Source organism: Phoenix dactylifera, chromosome 5, assembly GCF_051530095.1.
Source record: "Phoenix dactylifera cultivar Ajwa chromosome 5, Ajwa_hap1_PhDact_Kaust_v1.1, whole genome shotgun sequence".
In the NCBI taxonomy this organism is placed as follows: domain Eukaryota; kingdom Viridiplantae; phylum Streptophyta; class Magnoliopsida; order Arecales; family Arecaceae; genus Phoenix; species Phoenix dactylifera.
Genome location: NC_143194.1, coordinates 33,140,857 through 33,162,568, shown reverse-complemented (window position 1 = coordinate 33,162,568; position 21,712 = coordinate 33,140,857). Strand labels below are relative to the sequence as shown.

The 21,712-nt window shown below is 38.7% G+C and overlaps 3 protein-coding genes across 3 annotated transcripts; all 3 read right to left on the bottom strand.

The window, feature by feature from the left end:
- Nucleotides 1-5,530: 5,530 nt before the first annotated feature.
- LOC103703050 (protein trichome birefringence-like 42) lies at nt 5,531-6,298 on the bottom strand. Its single transcript, XM_039129607.3, has 3 exons — nt 6,183-6,298; nt 5,938-6,096; nt 5,531-5,816 (listed from the first exon to the last, which is right to left on the bottom strand). The coding sequence occupies exons 1-3, from the start codon at nt 6,296-6,298 to the stop codon at nt 5,531-5,533; spliced, it is 561 nt and encodes a 186-aa protein (XP_038985535.3).
- A 2,527-nt stretch (nt 6,299-8,825) lies between these two features.
- On the bottom strand, nt 8,826-14,487 carry LOC103702998 (protein trichome birefringence-like 38). Its single transcript, XM_008785681.6, has 5 exons — nt 14,103-14,487; nt 13,853-14,024; nt 10,271-10,446; nt 9,997-10,155; nt 8,826-9,299 (listed from the first exon to the last, which is right to left on the bottom strand). The coding sequence occupies exons 1-5, from the start codon at nt 14,375-14,377 to the stop codon at nt 9,005-9,007; spliced, it is 1,077 nt and encodes a 358-aa protein (XP_008783903.2). The 5' UTR covers nt 14,378-14,487; the 3' UTR covers nt 8,826-9,004.
- Nucleotides 14,488-15,966: 1,479 nt separating this feature from the next.
- On the bottom strand, nt 15,967-18,042 carry LOC103702997 (protein trichome birefringence-like 42). The gene is made up of 5 exons (XM_008785680.6): nt 17,663-18,042; nt 17,306-17,471; nt 16,832-17,010; nt 16,587-16,745; nt 15,967-16,460 (listed from the first exon to the last, which is right to left on the bottom strand). Exons 1-5 carry the CDS (start codon nt 17,953-17,955, stop codon nt 16,175-16,177), a joined length of 1,083 nt encoding a protein of 360 aa, XP_008783902.2. The 5' UTR covers nt 17,956-18,042; the 3' UTR covers nt 15,967-16,174.
- Between the last annotated feature and the right edge of the window lie 3,670 nt (nt 18,043-21,712).

Here is a 21,712-nt window from a genome sequence, read left to right as displayed (position 1 = left end):
CTCAAGTCAATATTGACATGGGCCTTTGGACGTTAATAAGAAGAGACGGTTATATGGAATTGACTTCACTCCTCTCACTTCTTGCAGAGTGGAAGGATGTATTAGAATCCTCCAGTTGCACCGCACCATGCAGAGGCTATAGGATGATGGATCATGATCCTCCACTTCCAATCACAAGCCCCGTGATTGGTGCAGCGGCTGTAATTGGAAGTGTTCGGTGGATGCACTAGCCAATGTGGCTAATGGATCCCATTCAATTACGACTTTTGTGCCAATCACGAAGGACCGTAATTGGAAGTCAGGACATTCTTGGTCCAAGTTGGGTTTGGGCCATATGTTTCTCACCCCAGAATGATTGCTGGGATTGTTGGATGGCTTTTCCGGGAGGAAAAGCCACCCTCGCCTCAACGCTCCTGTCCAAGTCTTTGTTCAAGATTCCTTTGTCTCCACATAAAGTTAATCTTATTAATTGCCAAATGTCTGAAGCATGTGCCTTTTGGGGTCCACTGGGAATTAAAAAGTATAGAAAAGTAAAAAAGGCTGCGAGTTTAATGGGGAGGGAGCTTATCCTTCAGCTTTCATCATTGGCTTCTCTAAGTAATTCTTGCTATAAGATTGCTGAACTTTTTCTTGGCAGAAGAAACGGTAAGTAATATACTAATAACCAAGCACACTTTGGAGGGAAGAGAAGAGAAGCGATAAAATTTACTCGGTGCAGGAGTTGAATCAATGAATCTAATGTGAGAGTCCAATTAGAGAGAGAGAGATAACATCCAATCTATCTCGGAATTTTATAAAGAGAGTTGGATTGCATGAGAGAGAAAATTAGTAGGATAATTTAGGGTTTTTTTTTCCATATTTCTCAATGTAAAATGTGAGATGGAATCAAGAAATGATATTTCTTAATTTCAAAACTATCAATTTTATATATATTATAAATTACATAATAATAGCCCTTTCCAAATATATGAGAATCATACATACGTGTGTCTAGTCTCACATCAGCTTTGCACTAGAGAGATTTTAGATACTTATACAAGATCAAAAAAATTAAATAATACCTCCTAGCTAACCTTTTTGGATAAAATCTTAGGTTCTTATAAATAGTATCAGGGTAAACCCGATCCATAGCCTATGCAAACTAGGAGATACTACAGCATCAATCTACTGGAACTAACCGACCATGGGTATATAACATTATTTGTGGTTTGATTTGAACTCTTAGTCTGGCGAGAACACTAGGGCTCAAACGATGGAGATATTTAGTCCGTATCGGCTATGCACTGGATAGATTTTGGGTACTTATACAAAATCAAAGAATTCAAATAATACCTTCCAACTAGTCTTTTTATTGTGAGATCCTGTGTTGCTGCAGAACATCCTAATTTCACAATCCAAATGAAGGTAGGATCAAACCAAGTTTTGGATACAACTACTAGTCAGCTCAGCAAGCCAGCATTATTGCTAATTAACCTTCTAGTAAATATTGAGATAAAGCAAAGTTGGATATTCATGTTAATGAACACTTGTATGACTTAAATATTTTCTTGCTTAATGTTATATATTATATTTCTCAAAAAGTTATCTAATTATTATGTACCAAAAAAATATTTAATAATTGTTTAAATATTCCTATTTAGCAATTTATAGCTCAATCATCTGCTGCATTCGGCAGCAATATCATGATATGCATGTATTAAACCATAACACTATTACATTAACAAAGGAATTAGATCCAAATCCAACTCGATAGAATAAGAAGATGTTTTTTTATGCATCAAAATTTGATACCATTTATGAGAAGTTTTCTAAACACTGATACTCTTGGGTTGATCAGGTTGCAATGTAGAGATCAAACAAAATTGCAAAGAGTTTTTTGCATGAATACCCTTCTAAAAATTCAAATTTGCGTAAATACCCCATTAAAATTTATATTTATTTCTCTACCCTTATAAAACACTATTTTTGCACAAATGTCTCTAATATAACGGTTCTTCTAACACCGTTAATAAAAACTATATTTATTTTAATTAAAAAATAAAATTTTAAAATTACTTTTTTGTTTCATCGTGATTGCCTTATAAATATTTTTTTTACACATCTACTTATTAAGAGTATTTTAATCATTTTAATTTGAAACCTTTAATTTTTTGACGGCATTAGATGGCGTGGGTACAAATGCAAAAACAAAAAAAAAAAAAAAAATAAAATGGCAAAACAAGTGTTTTATGAGGGTATACATGCAAATATCAATTTTGGAAGGGTATTCATGTAAAATTCGATATTTAGAAAGGTATCCATGCAAAAAATCTAATTACAAAAATCAGAAAACTAGGCCTCCTTATCCGCCACACTTGCACAGCCCAGACAGTGGCTAAGGTGGGCTCGGCCCATTTATTGCTTGGAACATGGCCTCGCAGTCCATCCACAGGCAAGGCTTTCTAAAGGTTGGCTCTGGTCCAGCATGCGGCCGTAGGCGTTTGTCCACCGACGGTGAAGAGCCATCTTTGCTCACAAAATTCTTTTAAACATCCTCAAGAAATATTTTCCCTTGCTGTTTTAAAACTCTACCATCTCATTAATAAATTGCTCACTTCAAATGAATAACCAAATCAAAAATGTTGATGAAGAAACTTCTATTTTCGTTGGCACGACAGGGTGAATTTTTCTGGCTACATGAGTTTCTTTGTAGGAATATTTTTTTTCTGATTGTATTAGGATAGGATAACAAGTCAAGAGTAAACTTTATATCCTTTGTGACTCAGAATTTCTCAAAACTAAGAAATTGTTATATCTACTGAAACTAAAGAACTTTTTTTTGTCTCTTTTTTAGAGATTGAAAAAATCTAATTTTCTTTGATTGGATGAATATTACTTGTTTATCTCTTGTTGTTTGGGGTATTTATTAACTGTATGTATATTTACCGATCATTATGTTGACTGAAATTATTCCTGAAAATTTTGCATAAAACCCCTATATATTTTCAGTAGTACATCAAACTAACCCATTTGACTGAAAAGAGGAAACAAATCTCTTTCACTTAGGAGGAGCTTGTTCATTGTGCTATTGTTCATCACTTCAATTGCTATCCTTATAATGCTTTCCTTCAAATTTAAGCTGGGACACACCCATTGTCATGCTCTGAACCCAGCACCTTAATCCAGACACATGACATGACCGCACACTCTTTGGGCTCGTTTGGTTCATGGAAAAATAAGAGGAGAAAGTGTGGTCAACGAAAAAGTAATGAGATACCTCTTATTTGGTTAGAGTTCCAAAGGAGAGAGACGGAAAAGTTGTATTCCCATGGGAATATGATTCCCACATTTCATGGAAAATTCTTTTCCATGAGAAACATGGCATGAGACAGGAATCACTCCATTTTTACTTTTTCCCAAAAAGGCCCTTCAGCATTAAAGAGGCATTAAAGACCTAATTTTTAATTAAGGGCATAATAGAAATTATACATAACTTTCCCAGGAAAGTGGATGGCCAACCAAACATAAGCACTTTGAAAATTTGTCACTTTCATGATCAACCAAACATGCCAAAAATACTTTCCTAGGTATCATCTTCCTAGAAATTTGTTTTCTAGGAATCATATTCGTATGAGGAAAAATGCTTCCCGCGAACCAAACGAGCCCTTTAGGACAAAGCCCTAAAGAATATACTAGACATGAAAATTTAATACAACCTCAATATCAGTAATCAACAATGATCTCAATTTATAACTAATTTAATTATCCAACCAGTATCAGTGATGCTTTATCTAATTACAAAATTTAATTATCCAACCAGTATCAGTGATGCTTTATCTAATTATCCCCTCCACCTGTGATCTCAACCATAGCCATATACTATGCAACCTGCAACTCTGAAAAAGAAAAAGAGGAAAGAGGTTGTGAGCTTTACAGCCCTGTAAAAATCCCAAACCGCTACACCATAAATAATAAAAAAATAATCAATTAGTAATACCTAATAAAATGAATATCGTATTAATACTCAGAAAGCAAATATAAATAATATGCATATAGATTCTCATTATCATCTATTCAAAGAATCACATACATACATACATACATATATATACAAACACCCACAAACAAACACACACACATACATACATGCATGCATGCATGCATACATACATACATACATACATACATTTCGAATGTAACCAATTGTTCAATAATAGTTTCTTATATCATGTCATCTGTTTCTCGTTAACTTGATTTTCAAGTTTCTTATCAACTATCTTTCGGCTTTGGACTAACTAAGATTATAACCCAGTCCAAGACTGCCAAAATTCCACACGTCAGCCCATCGATGCTACCATACGCATAAGATTGTGGAGGCTATCCCCATGCGTCAAGACCATGGGTGTTGTCCCATACATAAGCTCGTGGAGGCTATCCTATGCATAAGCTCGTAAATACTATCCCATGATGAGATTAGTCCAAACCATATTTTGTTTGTCAGATTTATATATCACTCTTACCAAACCACTTTATACAATGAATTCTTTTCAAATTCAAGATATCTTTGTTCACATATTCATGTTTCTAATATTTGACACATATAATAACTATACAAATATATTTATATTGGAATCATAGAAAATATGTCATCATAGGCCAAACCAAATTTATCGATTTAAATCTCATAATGCAAATCCAATGGTACAAACCAATAAACACGCATGCGCACCTATATATATATAACTGATGACCAGGTACAAGAATTGTTACCTCTATCGGAATCCAACACAGCTACAACGCTACCAATCCACACCTAACATGTTCAGTCAATTTGATATCAATATAACACCAACTTATCTCCTATCAATCACTTGCCATATTAACAAATCAATTATCCTGTAATTACCAAATTTTAGAGTTCTATTATTTGAATTACCTATATTCTCTATATTTTTAATTAAAAATTAAAAATAAAAGGTCAGGGTCTTATCTCAATTTACAAATTAGAGTGTAAGATTTTGTTGGACTTCTTCCTGCCCAGATGCTGCAGCCCATACAAAACCAGGGCCAACTATGAAAATAGATTCATATAGAAAAATATACGAGACCAGCTAGATGACAACGTCCAATTGTTCGAATCGATTAGCACAACACAACTCAATCCATCAGATTAAAATATATATATCCAATCAAAAAAAAATTAATAGATCAGGGGTTATCAATTATGGGTCCAATGGTAGCTGACAACAGTCGTGTGCAAGACAGACAGAGTCGACTAGATAACAGCATCCGACGATTCGAGTCAATCTACTTTGGCCCATCAAGCCAGTCAATTCATAAAACAAGAATCAGACCATGGTACAATTAACACAATAGGAATTCATGATGATAGAGTTCAACGGTACAATGTATAATTAACCAAATGTAGCTGATTCTAATAATTAAACTTTAACCCCCCATTCTAACATGACAATCCACTTATTCATGTCACTCTAATTGTTTCTAAGGAAGAAAAAACATCCCATTTACATTCTTTCTTGAGGGAATAATCTCAGTTCCATTCAAGAAGGGCGGCATTCAGCAATAGGTTCCATGTATCCGGAACTCCAGCCAGACACCAGTGCGTGCAATCACCCCCGCTGTACCGTCCCGGGTGACCATCTTTTCTGAGTTGCGTGAGGAAAGTTATGTCAAGCAAGTAGACTGGCTTCGCCATACTTCCCAAGACGCCTCGCACTATGCTTTCCTGCGGAATTGGACCTCCCGGGTACGTCCTCGCCATCAGTGGCTCTGTTTGTCCGACGCAAGTCTTCCCTGGCTGGCCCCAGTTCTCTCCACTGTCCCAATTAAAACCACAAGTAAAAGACGAAAGCAAACAAGAACTTAATTATATTCAGTATGAACCATGCTATGCTTCTTCGTAGACAACTTCCAAATGGATATGGTGCCGTAACTTACGACATGTGTCTTGGGGGAAGTCCGAAGTAGAAGACCTTCTTTGTCTTTGGATCAATGTTGGAATCCACCCATCTGGCCCATGTGTTCATAGCCTTCGCCATAGCCTCCGTGTGGTTCATGTCTTTAAGTATCTTGTGGCCATCCTGGATATAGTCCCATCTGCACCATGCAATCCTAGGGTCAAAAATTGCTGAAGCAGATCTGAGAGTGATGGAACGTACGGGATCAGGATGGTGGGATCTCACGGTCGGCCGGGATTGGTGCGGTTCCACCAGAGGAACGAGTTGAAGATGAGAACATCTGCGCCAAGCCATATTTGCCCATTTTGTTGCACGGAGTCCAGCCTCATGACATTCCCCATCTTCCCAGGGACAATGTCCACCAGATACTGTGCGAGGCAACGTGACACTGTGATGTTGTAGTCCTGTAACCATAAATCTATTTAGCAGACAAAAGGGTGTGAAAAACGAGTCATATCGAACGGTAGGCAGCTCACTTGTCTCCGTGACGCCGGGATAAATTAAAGCTATCTGTCTCTAAGATGAATGATATGGCAACTATTTATGATGGTACAAAATTCTGCTGTCAACTTAATGCCCGCAATCCCAATTCAAAGTATATTGCTGTACAGCAGTAATTCTTGGTGACATGCGGTCTTGGAACTTTTTTTTGTACCATGTTTCGGCTCTGCCAGAATTTTGGATTAAGTATTTTGGGTATGTTGCACCATAATGACATGCAGTATATCTTCGATGAGCGTAAATTAGGCAGTGCAACAGGGTGACACTCCTCCCTTCAGAGAGAATGGTTTATCTATAGATGTCAAGACATGGAGAATTTATTTTACGTGGCATGTCCTTTTCTCTCTCAAGAAAAGAAAGATTCTTCTAAATTAAAGTCAAGTGAATCTTTGATTTAAAACAAAAGTGCAAAAAAAAACTGGGATACGAACCTCAATTCTATAACTAGTGACCGGGCTTTTATAGGACCTTTTAAACTTAGCATTGGGTGCTGCCGCATGCAGCAAACAGAGGAGCGAGTCCCGCTGATTCAAACTTATTGAATCCCCCACGAACATTATCGTCTTCCCCCGCATTCTCTCCAAGAAATCCTTGCCATTGAATCTACACAAACATTGCACCAATGAACATTTAGATCCATCCCAAGTCACTCAATTCGACGCAACAAGATTAGATATCAATTTCTGAAATCTAATCTATGATTTACTTTTAACTAAAAGGTAAGCTAAACGCACAGCATAAGCAACAACACTCAATTGTATATTTCATGGATGTTATCTAAACAAATATATTATATTAGGCATTAACAATTTATTTCAAAGAAGATTGATTGAGATAGCATAAAAGGTTACGAGCCAACCTCGGGAGCTCACAGCCATCGGGCTTCCACCTGTACTTGAGGTACTTCGTATCGGGCCGGCCACTCTTCCGGCAATCGAAATCGATTGTACTAATTAACGGACAACTCGCCGAGTCGTAGAGAGGGTATGACTCGTCGTAGACCCAGCTCCCTTGGAACAGGTTGCACCGGGCCAAGCTCCCTGATCCCCCTTTCGAACTCCCCACTATTACGCCATGCGAGGAGGCCACAAGGAGTGCTAAAAGAACGCAGTGGAATAGGAGAGGACCGAAGCCTATCCTCGCTTTGGACACCATAGAGAGAAAGAGAGAAAGACCGCAGGGAGGGGAGGCAAAGAACGTGAGGTTGTTGATGAATTAGCTATCAGGTATCAGGTCATTTATAACCACGAGGGCGGTAACTCTCTTCCTTTGTTTTTATAGCATGACTGGATTCAGTTAAAGATAGCCGGAGACAGGTAACAGGAAATATATAATTTATGCCTTAATAATTCCTTTCTTTTGTCGTGCAAGAACTACATCTTTTTTTCATCAATTGCAGATATGTCCATGGATGCAGTATACTTTCGAGCAAATCTGCATGGACTCTCAATTTTTTGTATCTACGAGGAATTTCCATAAGATCTAGAAGAATAAAGATTGATTGAACATTTATGGAAATTTATAGAAGCCGATAAAATCTTCTCCGGTCAGCTTTCAGGTCTATTTATTTGGAGACTTACCCCTACTTTAAGTTTTATTTCACAATTTGTCCTTTTAGATATGGTCATGATTTATTGTGAATTTATTTCATGTTTTTATGATAGAGATATCTATAATTTTCTTTCAAGAAACAAATGTTGTGTTTATCTCTCAATAAGCTCGACATCAAATAAGTGGAAGAATTTTGTGCATGTATATTTTTACAAATATCTCAAATTATATATATATATATATATATATATATATATATATATTTCCAAATTTATTATTTATGCATTTACTCTTATAAATTATTCTTTTTGCATATATATTCTTATAAATATCTAAACTTATATGGATATTCTTGTAAATTTACTATTTGTATGTATATTTTTGTAAATTATTCTTTTTTATATATATAAACTATTCTCTAAATGTATGTATGTCTCTCTGAAATTTAGTCCGAGGTTACCACATCCAACTATTAAAAACTTTACTAGCTTCATGAGGTGGCACATTCTGTCTCCTATTCATTGAGTATATTTTGAGAGAATCTTTTTGCCATTATTGGTCTGTTAACATGATTTTTCTTTTCAGCGTACAACCAACTAAATCATGGGTTCGGGTTGTATCTTTCATGAATTTAACGTTGGTTCGCATTCAACTATTAAAGTTACAAAAGAAGGTGAATCATTCTTCTGTGCAGAAGATACGACCCAAACCTCTTAATCACATGTCTTTGGGGATTCCTCATAATTTTCCCGCCCCATTACAAATTAGCGATTATTAAATCACACTAATGAAGTCATGAGGGACAATGTACATCAATTTCATGTTCAAATACTTTATTAGCAATTTCAAGAAAGAGCGAGCGGATACATATAAATGACACAAATTGATCCATTATTCTATTTGAGAAATATAATTTGTACCATTATTCTTTTCAATAAATGAATTCCTTTCCCCACCTATTTAATCTCAAGAAAGTCCTAAATGCTACCTAACTCTTATCTCATAACAGCTGCATACATGAGCTGGTTCCACGTGTCCGGAAGGCCCGGAAGACACCAATGGCTGCAGTCATTTTGGAAGCCGACGCCATCATACTTTGACGGGTGAGCATCTTTCCTGAGCTGTGAGAGGAAGGTTATGTCCAGCAAATACACTGGCTTCGAGATGGTGCTCAAAACATTCTTCACGATTGCTTCTTGTGGCGCTGGACCTCCGGGATAAGTTGATGCGTTCAATGGCTCTGATTGCCTCGAACAACTTTCCTTGTACGACGCACCCCAATCCTCTCCACTAGTTCCCGAATAATCACACGCTAGTTAAACACAATAAATATAAAGATTGGCTTGCAACAAAAGCTGGTAATTAAAGTTAATCAACATCACAGCCAAAAAATAAAAAAAAGTACACTATCTCGTACCCTCAGCCACATTCCCATCATTCTCATTCAATATGAGCGAAGTTTTGTAAAAATGTGAATGAATTATTAGGAGCAGGGACATGGATAGAGAGAACAAAACTAAAGTTTTTTTTACATAAATATCCGGCTAAATATCAAATTTTAGATATATATCTCTTAAAAATAAATATTTGTATATATACCCTCGTAAAACATTTGTTTTGCTATTTTTATTTTTTATATATACACATACTATCTAACTCCGTTAAAAAATTAACGGTTTCAAATTAAAATGATTAAAATATTATTAATTGGTATGTGTAATTTTAAAAATCTATTTTATTTTTAATTAAAATAAATATAGTTTTTATCAACGGTGTAAGAAGAACTGTTATATTAGGAGCATTTGTGCAAAACTAGTATTTTATATGATAGAGAAAGAAATATAAATTTGGAGAGGGTATTCATGCGAGTTTGATGTTTTAGAAGGATATTCATGCCAAAAAAAAAAAAAATCTATAAAACTAAAAGGATATTTAACTATGTCTTTAATTATGGATAATTAACAAGCAAAATTCTGCTGTGACTTACTGGTAATGGGATGGAGAGATTCCCTGGTAGAAGACTTTGGTTGTGGCTGGAATGATGCTGGAGTCCACCCATCTGGCCCATGTGGCGAGTGCCTTGGAGAAAGCCACTGTGCGGTCCATGTCTTTAACTATCTTGCGGCCGTCCTGAATAAAATCCCATCTGCACCGCCACGAAGTCCTCCCATGGTTTAGCTCCAAAAAAAAGAGTGAAAATCTTATGGTTAATTGTAAGCAAAGTGAAAGAAATTAATGGGGGGATTGGATGGCGTTCTCACGCCTGGGCGGGTCCCCTGGTAGGCCACCAATGCCATGTGTTGAAGATGAGCACGTCGGCGCGGAGCCACACTCGACCACCTTCGATGGAGTCGAGCTTAAGAACCCGTCCAATCTTCTCTCTCACAACGTCCACCAGATAATGGGTGATGTAGTACATCACCGTCACCTTATAGTCCTGCAACCATCCCAATGTTAGCTGATTCTCTGGGCAAAAGCCAATGTTAGAAAATTAACAGAATATTAATCTGGGCCCCCTCTACTTGGAGCTCCAAATGGACTGAATTGATCCACTTCCAAATCAAGAATAGTTTCAAGTTTAATCGGATCTAATGACCCATATGGATGTATATTTAGTCTCATATTAATTATTTGCTCCATAAATCTTGAGTACTTATAATGAGCCCTATCCTACCATAGCCAATTGGAACTGGTGGTTGTTCTGAAGAGAAGGCACATTAAGTATTGCTCTTAACTATTAAATTTAGAAGGTATATTTAAAGACCTGAATTATCGCACCAGGCAACAGATGCTGACTTGGGTGCTTTGCATTAAGCATTTCAAAGTCCTTTATCTTTTCTTTTATTTGTTTTAAATAGGACGCTCTTGAAGTCTGAAAAAGCTATGCGAAGTCTTGGGTTCTAAAAATCAAAGATATCAATAGATCGTTGCGACATTTTTTTTAAAAAAATAAATGCAAATCAATGCACTTTTGTAAAAAATTTTTAGCTCCAAGTCCCTTTTTTTTTTTTTCCATATACAAATTCATCTAAAATTAGGTCCCAAGGTTGGCAGCAGTCTGTATCATTTTTCTAGAAAGATGAAAAAGCATGCCTAGGAAGGTTCTTCTTTTATTGTTAAAAATATATTTTAAAAATATGATTACATTTATTAAGTTAATCAAATAAGGGATGGTAACCATTAACATTCCCTTTCCGTGGGAGAAAAAAGAGAGCAGAAAACTAGTTCAAACTAATGATCAAATTTCCGTACTCAAAACATGAAGGAGTACTTAAAGCTTTCTTTCAAAGATAAATAAAATAATATCTCTTCTGTTTATTATATCCAATAAAAATGAAATCATTCATGCCATCAACACATGATGGCTCGATATTTTATCATTAGTTCCGGATTGGTGCATGATTTGAGTATATATTTTTTTATGACCGACTTGCAGTAGGATAATGATAGCAAGGTGTGTGTGTTTTAAATTGTGGAAAATGTGAAATCAGGTATAATAACTCGCTGGTGCATCCGTACGCACAACAGTGGATCGCAATTCATTAAACTTGGTGTGGTCAGCTCGACATTTCTGATACTACTTTTCTTCCTCTGAGCAAAATTTGTCAAAGGCTAACTTAGTTGAACAATTTGAGGTAGAATTCACGAGATTGGCATGCTAGACTATTCGTATTCAGTATTAGAATGATAAAAAAAAATTCTATGCCACTTAATTTGTAAATAAATACATTCAGTTTCATTTCCAAAGTTTGGTAACTAGGACAAATAAGTTTTGCATTGCCACCTAGAAGCTGATTTCTTTTCCAAACATAAACGTACTTATCCTTTTAGACTGAAGGAGGATGTTGTCCACTAGTAACATGTGATCTTTTTAGTTGTATCATATATAGTATACTATTTCACCACACCTTTCCCTCCCCAAAAGCAAAGCCCAATATATGGACAAATTCCATGGCATAATTGAAGTGTCACACAGTTTTTACGAGTATTATATCAATTGCTTTTGTTTAAAAAAAAAAATCTAGGAATCTCTAATGGGCTTAGCGAATCTTGCGGCAACAAAAAGCATGTGACAAATTAATTATTTATGAGATTTGCCTTACAAAATGGTTCGCTAAACATATAACATTCTCTCTAAAACTCTAGCAACACATCAATGCATACGGTAGAGCTTCACCTCAAAAAGAATTTGTCGAGGTTCTTGATCTTGTCCATGCAAATTACATGCTCAGAAGGCGAAATTTAGTAGAAGCTATAAATCAGAACATGCAAATTTATGGAACACTTTATAGTTTAGTTCTGATTGCTGATATAGGCGAAAACAATTAAAATAAGATTCTTCTAGTATATCACATTTTCAAAACTTATAATTATTGGTTAATCTTGACTGCTCAGCTAATATAGGCTAAAATAGTGAAAATAAGATTCAGTGTATTGCATTCTCAAACTTGTAACTACTGTTTATTATGAAAGCAAACGTCGTAAATTAATTTCTCTAGAAACATCACTAGGATGAAGCATTTAGGGACCTAAATTTATGGGAGTGGCTTGTAGAATACGATTTAGTTTTTGTTAGATTGACCATGTGTAACAACCTAGGACCTCACCCAAAATGGCTAGCTGGAAGTTATTATTTGGATTCTTTGATCCTGTATAAGTACCCAAGATCTACCCAGCGAATAACTGATGTGGGACTAAACACACGCCCGCACGGGTCCTCACATACTCCCCTACCTAAGATCTACCCAGCGAATAACTGATGTGGGACTAAACACACGCCCGCACGGGTCCTCACATACTCCCCTCGTTCAAGCCCTGATGTCCTCGTCAGACTAAGGGTTCAAATCTATTCAAATCTAATCACACACATCACGATTGGTCCGTGGTCAGCCCCAATGGATCCGTGCTGCAGTGTCCCCTAGTCCACATAGGTTATCGGCCGGGTCCGCTCTGATACCATTTGTAACAACCTACAATCTCACCCAAAATGGCTAGCCAGAAGTTACTATTTGGATTCCTTGATTCTGTATAAGTACCCAAGATTTATCCAGCAAATAACTGATGTGGGACTAAACACACGCCCGCACGGGTCCTCACACCATGTAATGTTTTTCTAATTTGTTTTCACCAGCTTTGATGGATGCAAAGCATGGAAGAAAAAAGAAAAAAAGAGTAAAAGGGAAGACGACAAGAAGAAAAAACTGAAGGGAGGAAGAGACAAAGAAAAGAGCGAAAAAATTGACGGGTGCGAAGGGTCGAGCCAGCCAACTCGACACATGATCGGACTTTTTCCATGGGAAAAACCCAGCTAGCTAATTACAAGGATGGTCCCAGCCACAGAATAACGGCACAGAAAAAAAAGAGAAGGAGAGACGATAGAAATAGAAGTTGCATCCATAAGCTAGCAAGCTAAATTCAACATGAAACGAAGACAACGAAGCTTATTTCCTCACAAATGATAGAGCCCCGTGGCTTGGAAGTATTCTTCAACAATAGGACGGCGAACATGGATGGATCTCTTTCTCTAGAATCGGTTGAGGCCGGGCCACATGATACCATAGGGGCCCTTAATAAACAATACCATCATAACAATTCACAAGCAAAAGAATATATCACAGCACTCGGAATAAGGCGGGGACATCAAAAAGAACAAGGGTAAGTTGGGTCAATATTTGCCAATCCCATGATTGGGATCCCTGTTCGAGAATCGAGTCCAGCTAGCGTTACCATCCCACAATAAACCTAATGATTAATCCCGGCACTACATGTGGGACCTCTGGCAACATTTATTAACAAATAAAGTGGCATGAATCTTAGACTGGAGCAGAGACAGAAATACCAACCTCAAATGTGACGGTGGTGAGGGCGTCGGTTCTGTTAGATCTTGTCCTGCCATTGGGCACGGCCGCGTGAAGAAGGCACAGGAGCGAGTCGAACTGATTCAAGCTTAACGAGTCACCCACGAACATTATCTTCTTTCCTCTCCACCTCCTCAATAAGTCTCGACCATCAAATCTAAGACACCATCCTCAGACTCCCGTATTGGAAGGAGAGATGTGAGAAGGAAGGGGGGAGAAAGGATTGGTGACTCACCTTGGGAGGTCGCAGCCATTGGGATTCCACCTGTACTTGAGGTACATCATATCGGGGCGGCCATACTTGAGGCAATCGAACTCGCGGCGGATGAAGGGACAACTCGCTGAGTCGTAGAGAGGGTAGGACGAGTCGTAGACCCAGCTCCCATCGAACAGATCGCACGCGGGCGGGTTCAATCTGGCCACCGTCGCGCCCCACGAAGAGGCCACGAGGGCGAAAGAAACGCAGCGGAGTAGGAGAGGAACACAGCGCATTTGCGCCTTGGATCCCATGGAGGGAGAGCACGAGGAGAGACTGGAGAGGAGAGGCCAAGGAAAGAAACGAAGGAAGGAAGAGATTTCTGACGAAAAGCGACGGGGATGAGTCTTGGGGCCTTAAAGGGATACATTCACCAGTTGCTTATGTAGACGCCTGTCTGTCTCGTGTTGGTTTCTCATTTTTGGCCTGACCTGAGTTTCGCAAGAGAAGGTAAGTTGCGGAATGTGAACGTCAAGTTTGACGTAAAAGAATGGCTTCATCTCGAGCTTCTTTTGGTGGAAGTCAGGAGGCGTTCATAAAACTGCTGCGTTTTCTTCCTTTAACCTACGCGCATTGAATTTTTGAGACAAATTTTGCCTTCAATAGTTACCAATAGTTCTTCTTCTTCTTCTTATTTTCAAACTCCTATGAGAAAAGAAATCGATAGTTTTAGAACAATCTCAATTTTTTCAAGAAAAGAAAGATACTTTGAGGGTGCCTAGAAGTTCTTAACCCTGCATAACGTTGGCATGGAAACTCGGTAGGAAGCGGTTTGGGTCATCAGGTACGGTGACTTGAAACCAGTCTTCCTATAGAATTTCTTAACCGCGCATAACGTTGGCATGGAATCTTGGGAGAAAGCGGTTTGGGTCAGCACCGATGGCGACCGCAACCATCCTTCAATGGTGATATGATCCAATGGGTTTAGGGGCTCTAACTCAAAGTTGACTCGACCTATTAGCAAGCCGCAATTGGCTGAGCCTGACAAGTTGGACCATATGGGCCGAGTAAATGGGTCAGGTCAGAAATTATCGTCCTCACTGTCCCAAACCATTTAAATCTTAACTTATCGGCCATATATATGATTAATAATAAAATAAAAGATGATTTGTGAAGCTCATAAACAATAAATCGATTTTAGTTTAAATATATTAAGGGGCTTTTGTTTGATATTCTTTTTTTATATAAAAAGTAGAAAAGAACCAATTTGGCTGGTTTCTAAAAAATACTAAGAATGCCAAGAAAATGTAGGAGAATGGATTCATTCTCAATAGGCCTCGGACCCATGTATCATAAAATCATAGGCTTTGTGCAGCGCGTATAATACATACTTATACCATTTTAATATAATCAGAGCAAAATGGATACATATGATGTTGATATGCAGTTGAGGATCCAAATTTGCTCCATTTGATAAATAAGGATATGTAAAGCAGGTTCCAAATAATTGAGACAGACCCATATATCTAACTATGGTTGTGGACAAAATCAAACCTGACAAAATGAAGGGCTGTCAGTTAGGTAAACTGGCATCAAACACATTTGATGCACGTGAGGATCCAGATGAATGGCTACAGATGCTCGAAAGAATGGCGACCACAAGTTCACATATTGATATCTGTCCCACCGGTCTTCATACCTAACGCGCCATCTTTGTTATAAAAGAAAAAATAAAAATAAATATCTCATCAGCTCCATTTTAGCACGAGTTTTGAAAATCCACGATTGTAACTTAAAGACCGCTGATTCAGGCAGATAAAAAAGTCCTTCTCGTCGGGCCCTGTTAATGAACGATCCATCTCAAACTTTTTTTTTCTGAACAAAATAAGAGCAAACCAATTCGTGCACTGAGAAACACTTATATTCCCATTAAGGTGCCCTTATTGTCTCACTTTTGCATTCCACGATAATTATTAGTGAGAAAAGAAAATAGCAAACAACCCATGCAACTGATTCTAGTTATTAAACTTCTTCTTCCCCATTTTACATGAAAATCTTCTCATTTGCCCCGCTTTCATATATTTGCCGAGGAAAAAAAAAAAAGAAATTGATCAGTTCCATTCAAGAAGGGCAGCATTCAGCAATAGGTTCCATGTATCCGGAACTCCAGCCAGACACCAGTGCGTGCAATCACCCCCGCTGTACCGTCCCGGGTGACCATCTTTTCTGAGTTGCGTGAGGAAAGTTATGTCAAGCAAGTAGACTGGCTTCGCCATACTTCCCAAGACGCCCCGCACGATGCTTTCCTGCGGAATTGGACCTCCGGGGTACGTCGTCGCCATCAGTGGCTCTGTTTGTCCGACGCAAGTCTTCCCTCGCTCGCCCCAGTCCTCTCCACTGTCCCAATTAAAAACACAATAAAAGGAAAAGACGAAGGCAAGCAAGAACTTAATTATATTCAGTATGAACCACGCTATGCTTCTTCATAGATAACTTCCAAATGGATATGGTGCCTCAACTTACTGCATGTGGACTGGGGGAATTCCGAAGTAGAAGACCTTCTTAGTGTTTGGATCAATGTTCGAGTCCACCCATCTGGCCCATGTGTTCAAAGCCTTCGCCATAGCCTCCGTGCGGTTCATGTCATTAAGTATGTTGTTGCCATCCTGAATATAATCCCATCTGCACCATAAAATCCTACCGTCAAAAATTGCTGAAGTTGATCTGAGGGTAATGGAACGCAAGGAATCAGGACGGTGAGATCTCACGGTCGGCCGGGATTGCTGCGGTTCCACCAAAGAAACGAGTTGAAGATGAGAACATCTGCGCCCAGCCAGTCCTGCCCATTTTGTTGCACGGAGTCGAGCTTCAGGACTCTCCCTATCTTCTCAGGGACAATGTCCACCAGATACTGTGCGAGGAAGCGAGTCACCGTGACGTTGTAGTCCTGCAGCAAGACCGCTGATTAGAGAGTGAAAGGGTGAGAGATATTGGTGTCAGAGGGGTTAGCGCTCGTCGGTAATGCTACGGAGCCCAATCATGGCACCCACTAAATTTCCTCCATATCTGGCATGTGGTCCTGAACATTTAGTTTGGTACCATATTTAGTACTAGGAAAATTTATCTCACGTGGCATGTCCCTTCCTTTCTTTCCCAAGAAAAAGATGATTTCTTAAAAATTAAAGTCAATTAACTCGCTTCAATTGAAAAAAAAAAGAAGAGAAAAAGATTGGGATACCAACCTTAAAGTGAACACTACCGGACGGGTCACTGTAAGAAACGGAAGTATTAGGTACTGCCGCATGTAGCAAGCAGGCGAGCGAGTCCCGCTGGTTCTTACTTATTGAATCCCCCACGAACGTTATCGTCTTTCCCCTCATTCTCTGCAAGAAATCCTCGCCATCAAATCTGCACAGCAATGAACATTGAGATCCATCCCAAGTCGCATGACGATCCCATGTTCAAAGCAAATGGCGTAGTAGGATGCAAGAAGGTTAGATTTTATCAAACTTTTGACATGACGCAAGGCGGATCCATGTCTCGATTGTCTTATTTCATACAAGATTAATAGAGATAGCACCATAAGAGTAAGAACCAACCTTGGGAGATCGCAACCATCGGGCTTCCACCTGTACTGGAGGTACTTCCTATCAGGCCGGCCGCTCTTCAGGCAGTCAAACCCGATACTACTGATAAACGGACAGCTCGCCGAGTCGTAGAGAGGGTATGACTCGTCGTAGACCCAGCTCCCTTGGAACAGGTTGCATTCGGCCAAGCTCCCTCCCCCGTTCGAACTCCCCACTATTACGCCATGCGAGGAGGCCACAAGGAGTGCTAAAAGAACGCAGTGGAATAGGAGAGGACCGAAGCCCATCCTCGCTTTCGACCCCATGGAGAGAGAGAGAGAGAAGAACTGCAGGGAGGAAAGGCAGAGGACGGGGGGTGGTTAGCGAATTAGTTTTCAGATTATTTAATAACCGCGAGGGCAGTAACTTTCTTCCTTCTTTTATAGAACGACTCGATAAGATATCTGGAGACAGGTAACGGAAGATAATATTTTTTAATACATTAATTTCTTTCTTTTTTTTAATACATTACCGTTGCTTTTCTTTCTTTCAAAGCACTGCATCTTTTTTTTCATCAATTGCAGATATGTCCATGAATGGAATCTCAATTTTTTCTGTGTGTCTACGAGAAAAAATAAAACTGTTTGAACATTTATGGGAATTTATGACAGTCGATAAATTATTCTTTGGTCAGCTTTAAAGTCTATTTATTTGGTGACTAATTCCAACTTTAAGTTTCATTTCACAATTCTTCCTTTCAAATAGAGTCACAGTTCTGAAATCTAAGAATACAGAAGGTCTCTCATGCCACAATTTATTGTGAATTTAATTTTTGTATTATCATGAAAGAGAGAGATCTATAATGGGAACAATAAAAAAATTTTAGGACGCCCTTAAAGTCTGAAAAAGCTATGCAAAGTCTTGCGTTCGGTACTCAAAACATGAAGGAATTCTTAAAGCTTTCTTTTAAAGATAAATAAAATAATATCTCTTCTGTTTACTATATCCAATAAAAATGAAATCATTAATGCCATCAAAACATAATGGCACAATATTTGATCCTTATTACCGGATTGGCGCATGATTTGAGTATATATTTTTTTATGACTGACTTGTTCTTTAAATTTTGGAAAATGTGAAATCAGGTATAATAATTCGCTAGTGCATCCGTACGCACAAGAGTGGATCGCAATTCATTAAACTTGGTGTAGCCAGCTCGACAATTCTGATACTACTCTTCTTCCTCTGAGCAAAATTTGTCAAATACTAACTTAGTTAAACAACTTGAGGTAGAATTCACAAGATTGGCCTGTTAGACCATTCCTATTCAGTATTAGAATGATAAAAAAAAGTTTCTATACCACTTAATTTGTCAATAAATGCACTCAGATTCATTTCCAAAGTTTGGTAACTAGGACAAATAAGTTTTGCATTGCCTGCCACCTGGAAGCTAATTTCCTTTCCAAATATAAATGCACTAGTCCTTTTAGACGGAAGGAGGATGTTGTCCACTAGTGACATGTGATCCTTTTAGTTGTATAATATATAGTATACTATTTCACCGCACGTTTCCCCCCTCCAAAAGGAAAGCCCGCTGTATGGACAAATTCCATGGCATAATTGAAATGTCATACAGTTTTTACGAGTATTATATTAATTGGTTTTGTTTTAATTAAAACCCTAGAAATCTCTTATGGGCTTAGCGAATCTTGCGGCGACGAAAAGCATATGACAAATTAAATATTTATGAGATTTGCCTTACAAATGGTTCGCCAGACATATAACATTCACAAGGGAAAGAGAAGACAACAAGAAGAAAAACTGAAGGGAGAAAAGAGACAAAGAAAAGGGAGAAAAAATTGACGGTTGCGAAGGGTCGAGCCAGCCAACCGAACACATGATCGGACTTTTTCCGAGGGAAAAACCCAGCTATCTAATTCCAAGGATGAACCCAGCCAGAGTCTCGTCCCAGAAACAAATAGCAACACAGGAAACAGAATAAAAGGAGAGACAATTGAAATAGAAATATATGATCCTATTATACTTGCATCCATAAGTTGACTCGACCTATTAGCAAGTCGCAATTGGCCGACTCTTGCTCGACTTTAAATCTGACAGGTTGGACCAGATGGGTCAAGTAAATGGGTCGTGTCGGAAATTATCGTCCTTTTCGTCCCAAACCATTTAAATTTTAACTTATCGGCCATATATAGTTAATAATAAAATAAAAGATGATTGTGAAGCTCATAAACAATAAATCAACTTTAGTTTAAATATATTAAGGAGCTTTTGTTTTAAGTTCTTTTTTTAAAATAAAAGGTAACTTATCAACACATTCAAATTCTGCCGTTTCATTAAGAACCCAATTGGCTAGTTTCTAAAAAATACTAAGAATGCCAAAACAAATGTAGAAGAATGGATTCACTCTCAGTAGGCCTCAGTCCCATGTATCATAAAATCATAGGCTTTGTTATGCGCACATAATACATACCTATACCATGTTAATATGATCGGAGCAAAATGGATACATATCATGTTGATACGTAGTTGATCAGAGAATATATTGAAAACTATAAAATGGATCCAAATTTGCTCTATTTGATAAATAAGGATATGTAAAGCCGGTTCTAAATAATTGAGACAGACCCATACATCTAATTATGGTCATGGACAAAACCGAACCTCACAAAATGAAGAGCTGTTAGTTAGGTAAACTGGCATCAAACACATTTGATGCATGAGAGGATCCAGATGAATGGCTACTGTAATACCCTAGAAAAATAAAAGGGCTCATGGGCCAGCCCGAAGGGGCCAGGCCCAACCCAACTTGTTACCAGCCCGGTCCCGTAGGTTTGTGGGCCGGCCTGAAAGGGGCTAGGCCCGCCCGATCGTGCACTGTGGCACGGTCCAGGTGGGGAAAAAGACTCCCATCAGAGTCTTCTTCCTCTCCAATTCCGACAGAAAAGGTGGCTAACCGAGGGCAGATCGAGTTCAAATCAAACTTGGAGAACTTGCCTATATATCTCTCCTTCTCCTCAGATTTCCACCGCCAAAATCATCAGAAACTGCCGCCGATTTCAAGTCCTCCTCTCCGAGTCTTCTCCTTGATTCCTCATCGGAAACCTCGCCAGATCGTCGCCGGACTGAGGTAAGACCCAAGCCACCCTCCTCTCTTCTTCTTCTATTTATCTAGCCATCGACTTTCTTTGAATTAAGCTGACAAATCACCAAAATTTTATCCAAAGATAGAGCATTCTGTCCTGGCCCCTTTTCTTCCTTGTTCATCATCGTCGGTAGCCGAAATTCGGCCATTTTTCATCGTCATCTAGGACCCTAATAAAATGTAGCTGTTGATTAGTGGGCTGGCCAAGATCTAGACCGAGTTGCCTTCCACCTTCTTCGGGTTCTTCACCCTTCTTTCTTGTGCTGGCCAACCACCATTGCCAGCAGGACCGCGGCCGACGGGCCGCTAATGGCCACCATCATCGAGGCTGGCCATCATGGCTGTCACCCCCTCTGATCTAAAGAAGAAAATGAGAGATGGGCTCTCCCCTATTTTGGAGTAGAAGAAGAGAACGCCTCTCTTCTTCCTCTCTCCCCTCTCTCTTTCTCTCTCCTCTCTCCTCTCTCTCTTTCGCTCTCTCTCTCTTTATGGAATTCTCTCTACTAGGACTTTTTTCTCTATTGACTTTCTCTCTCTACCTAGATTGTTTTCCTTTCTTTGTGTGTTTCTGTGGACCCAGTAGGAGGGTCCTAGATGTTTTCATGGTGGGTCCGAATCGATCCCAATAGAGGATCCTAGATTAATGTCGTTACGACCACCTATCGCATTAGCCTTACCTTGACCATTGTCGAATACCATTGAACTATTTCATTATGAATCTCTAATGTGTTACCTGTACCATGATTTGATTCTCATTTCATGATTTGACTAGCTTGATTGGCTAGAGCGGACTGATCTGGATCGCCGGACACTGTTGCCTAGTCGACCTTGTCGATCCTGCACCCGACTGTTGTCAGCCACCATCGGACCTATAATTGATAACTCCTGATCTGTTCCCTTGATTTGATATATGATTCTTG

Excerpts from the sequence above, each read along its gene's own strand:
- LOC103703050 (XM_039129607.3), bottom strand. The coding sequence starts at position 6,298 with ATGGGGAATGTCATGAGGCTGGACTCCGTGCAACAAAATGGGCAAATA. Across the intron at positions 6,097-6,182 it reads CGCACCAATCCCGGCCGACC|ATGGGACTATATCCAGGATG; the intron begins GTGAGATCCCAC and ends TGCATGGTGCAG. Across the intron at positions 5,817-5,937 it reads CTTCCCCCAAGACACATGTC|TGGAGAGAACTGGGGCCAGC; the intron begins GTAAGTTACGGC and ends TAATTGGGACAG.
- LOC103702998 (XM_008785681.6), bottom strand. The coding sequence starts at position 14,377 with ATGGGATCCAAGGCGCAAATGCGCTGTGTTCCTCTCCTACTCCGCTGC. Across the intron at positions 14,025-14,102 it reads AATGGCTGCGACCTCCCAAG|ATTTGATGGTCGAGACTTAT; the intron begins GTGAGTCACCAA and ends ATGGTGTCTTAG. Across the intron at positions 10,156-10,270 it reads ACCAGGGGACCCGCCCAGGC|ATGGGATTTTATTCAGGACG; the intron begins GTGAGAACGCCA and ends GTGGCGGTGCAG.
- LOC103702997 (XM_008785680.6), bottom strand. The coding sequence starts at position 17,955 with ATGGGGTCGAAAGCGAGGATGGGCTTCGGTCCTCTCCTATTCCACTGC. Across the intron at positions 17,472-17,662 it reads GATGGTTGCGATCTCCCAAG|ATTTGATGGCGAGGATTTCT; the intron begins GTTGGTTCTTAC and ends ATTGCTGTGCAG. Across the intron at positions 17,011-17,305 it reads CCGGTAGTGTTCACTTTAAG|GACTACAACGTCACGGTGAC; the intron begins GTTGGTATCCCA and ends GTCTTGCTGCAG.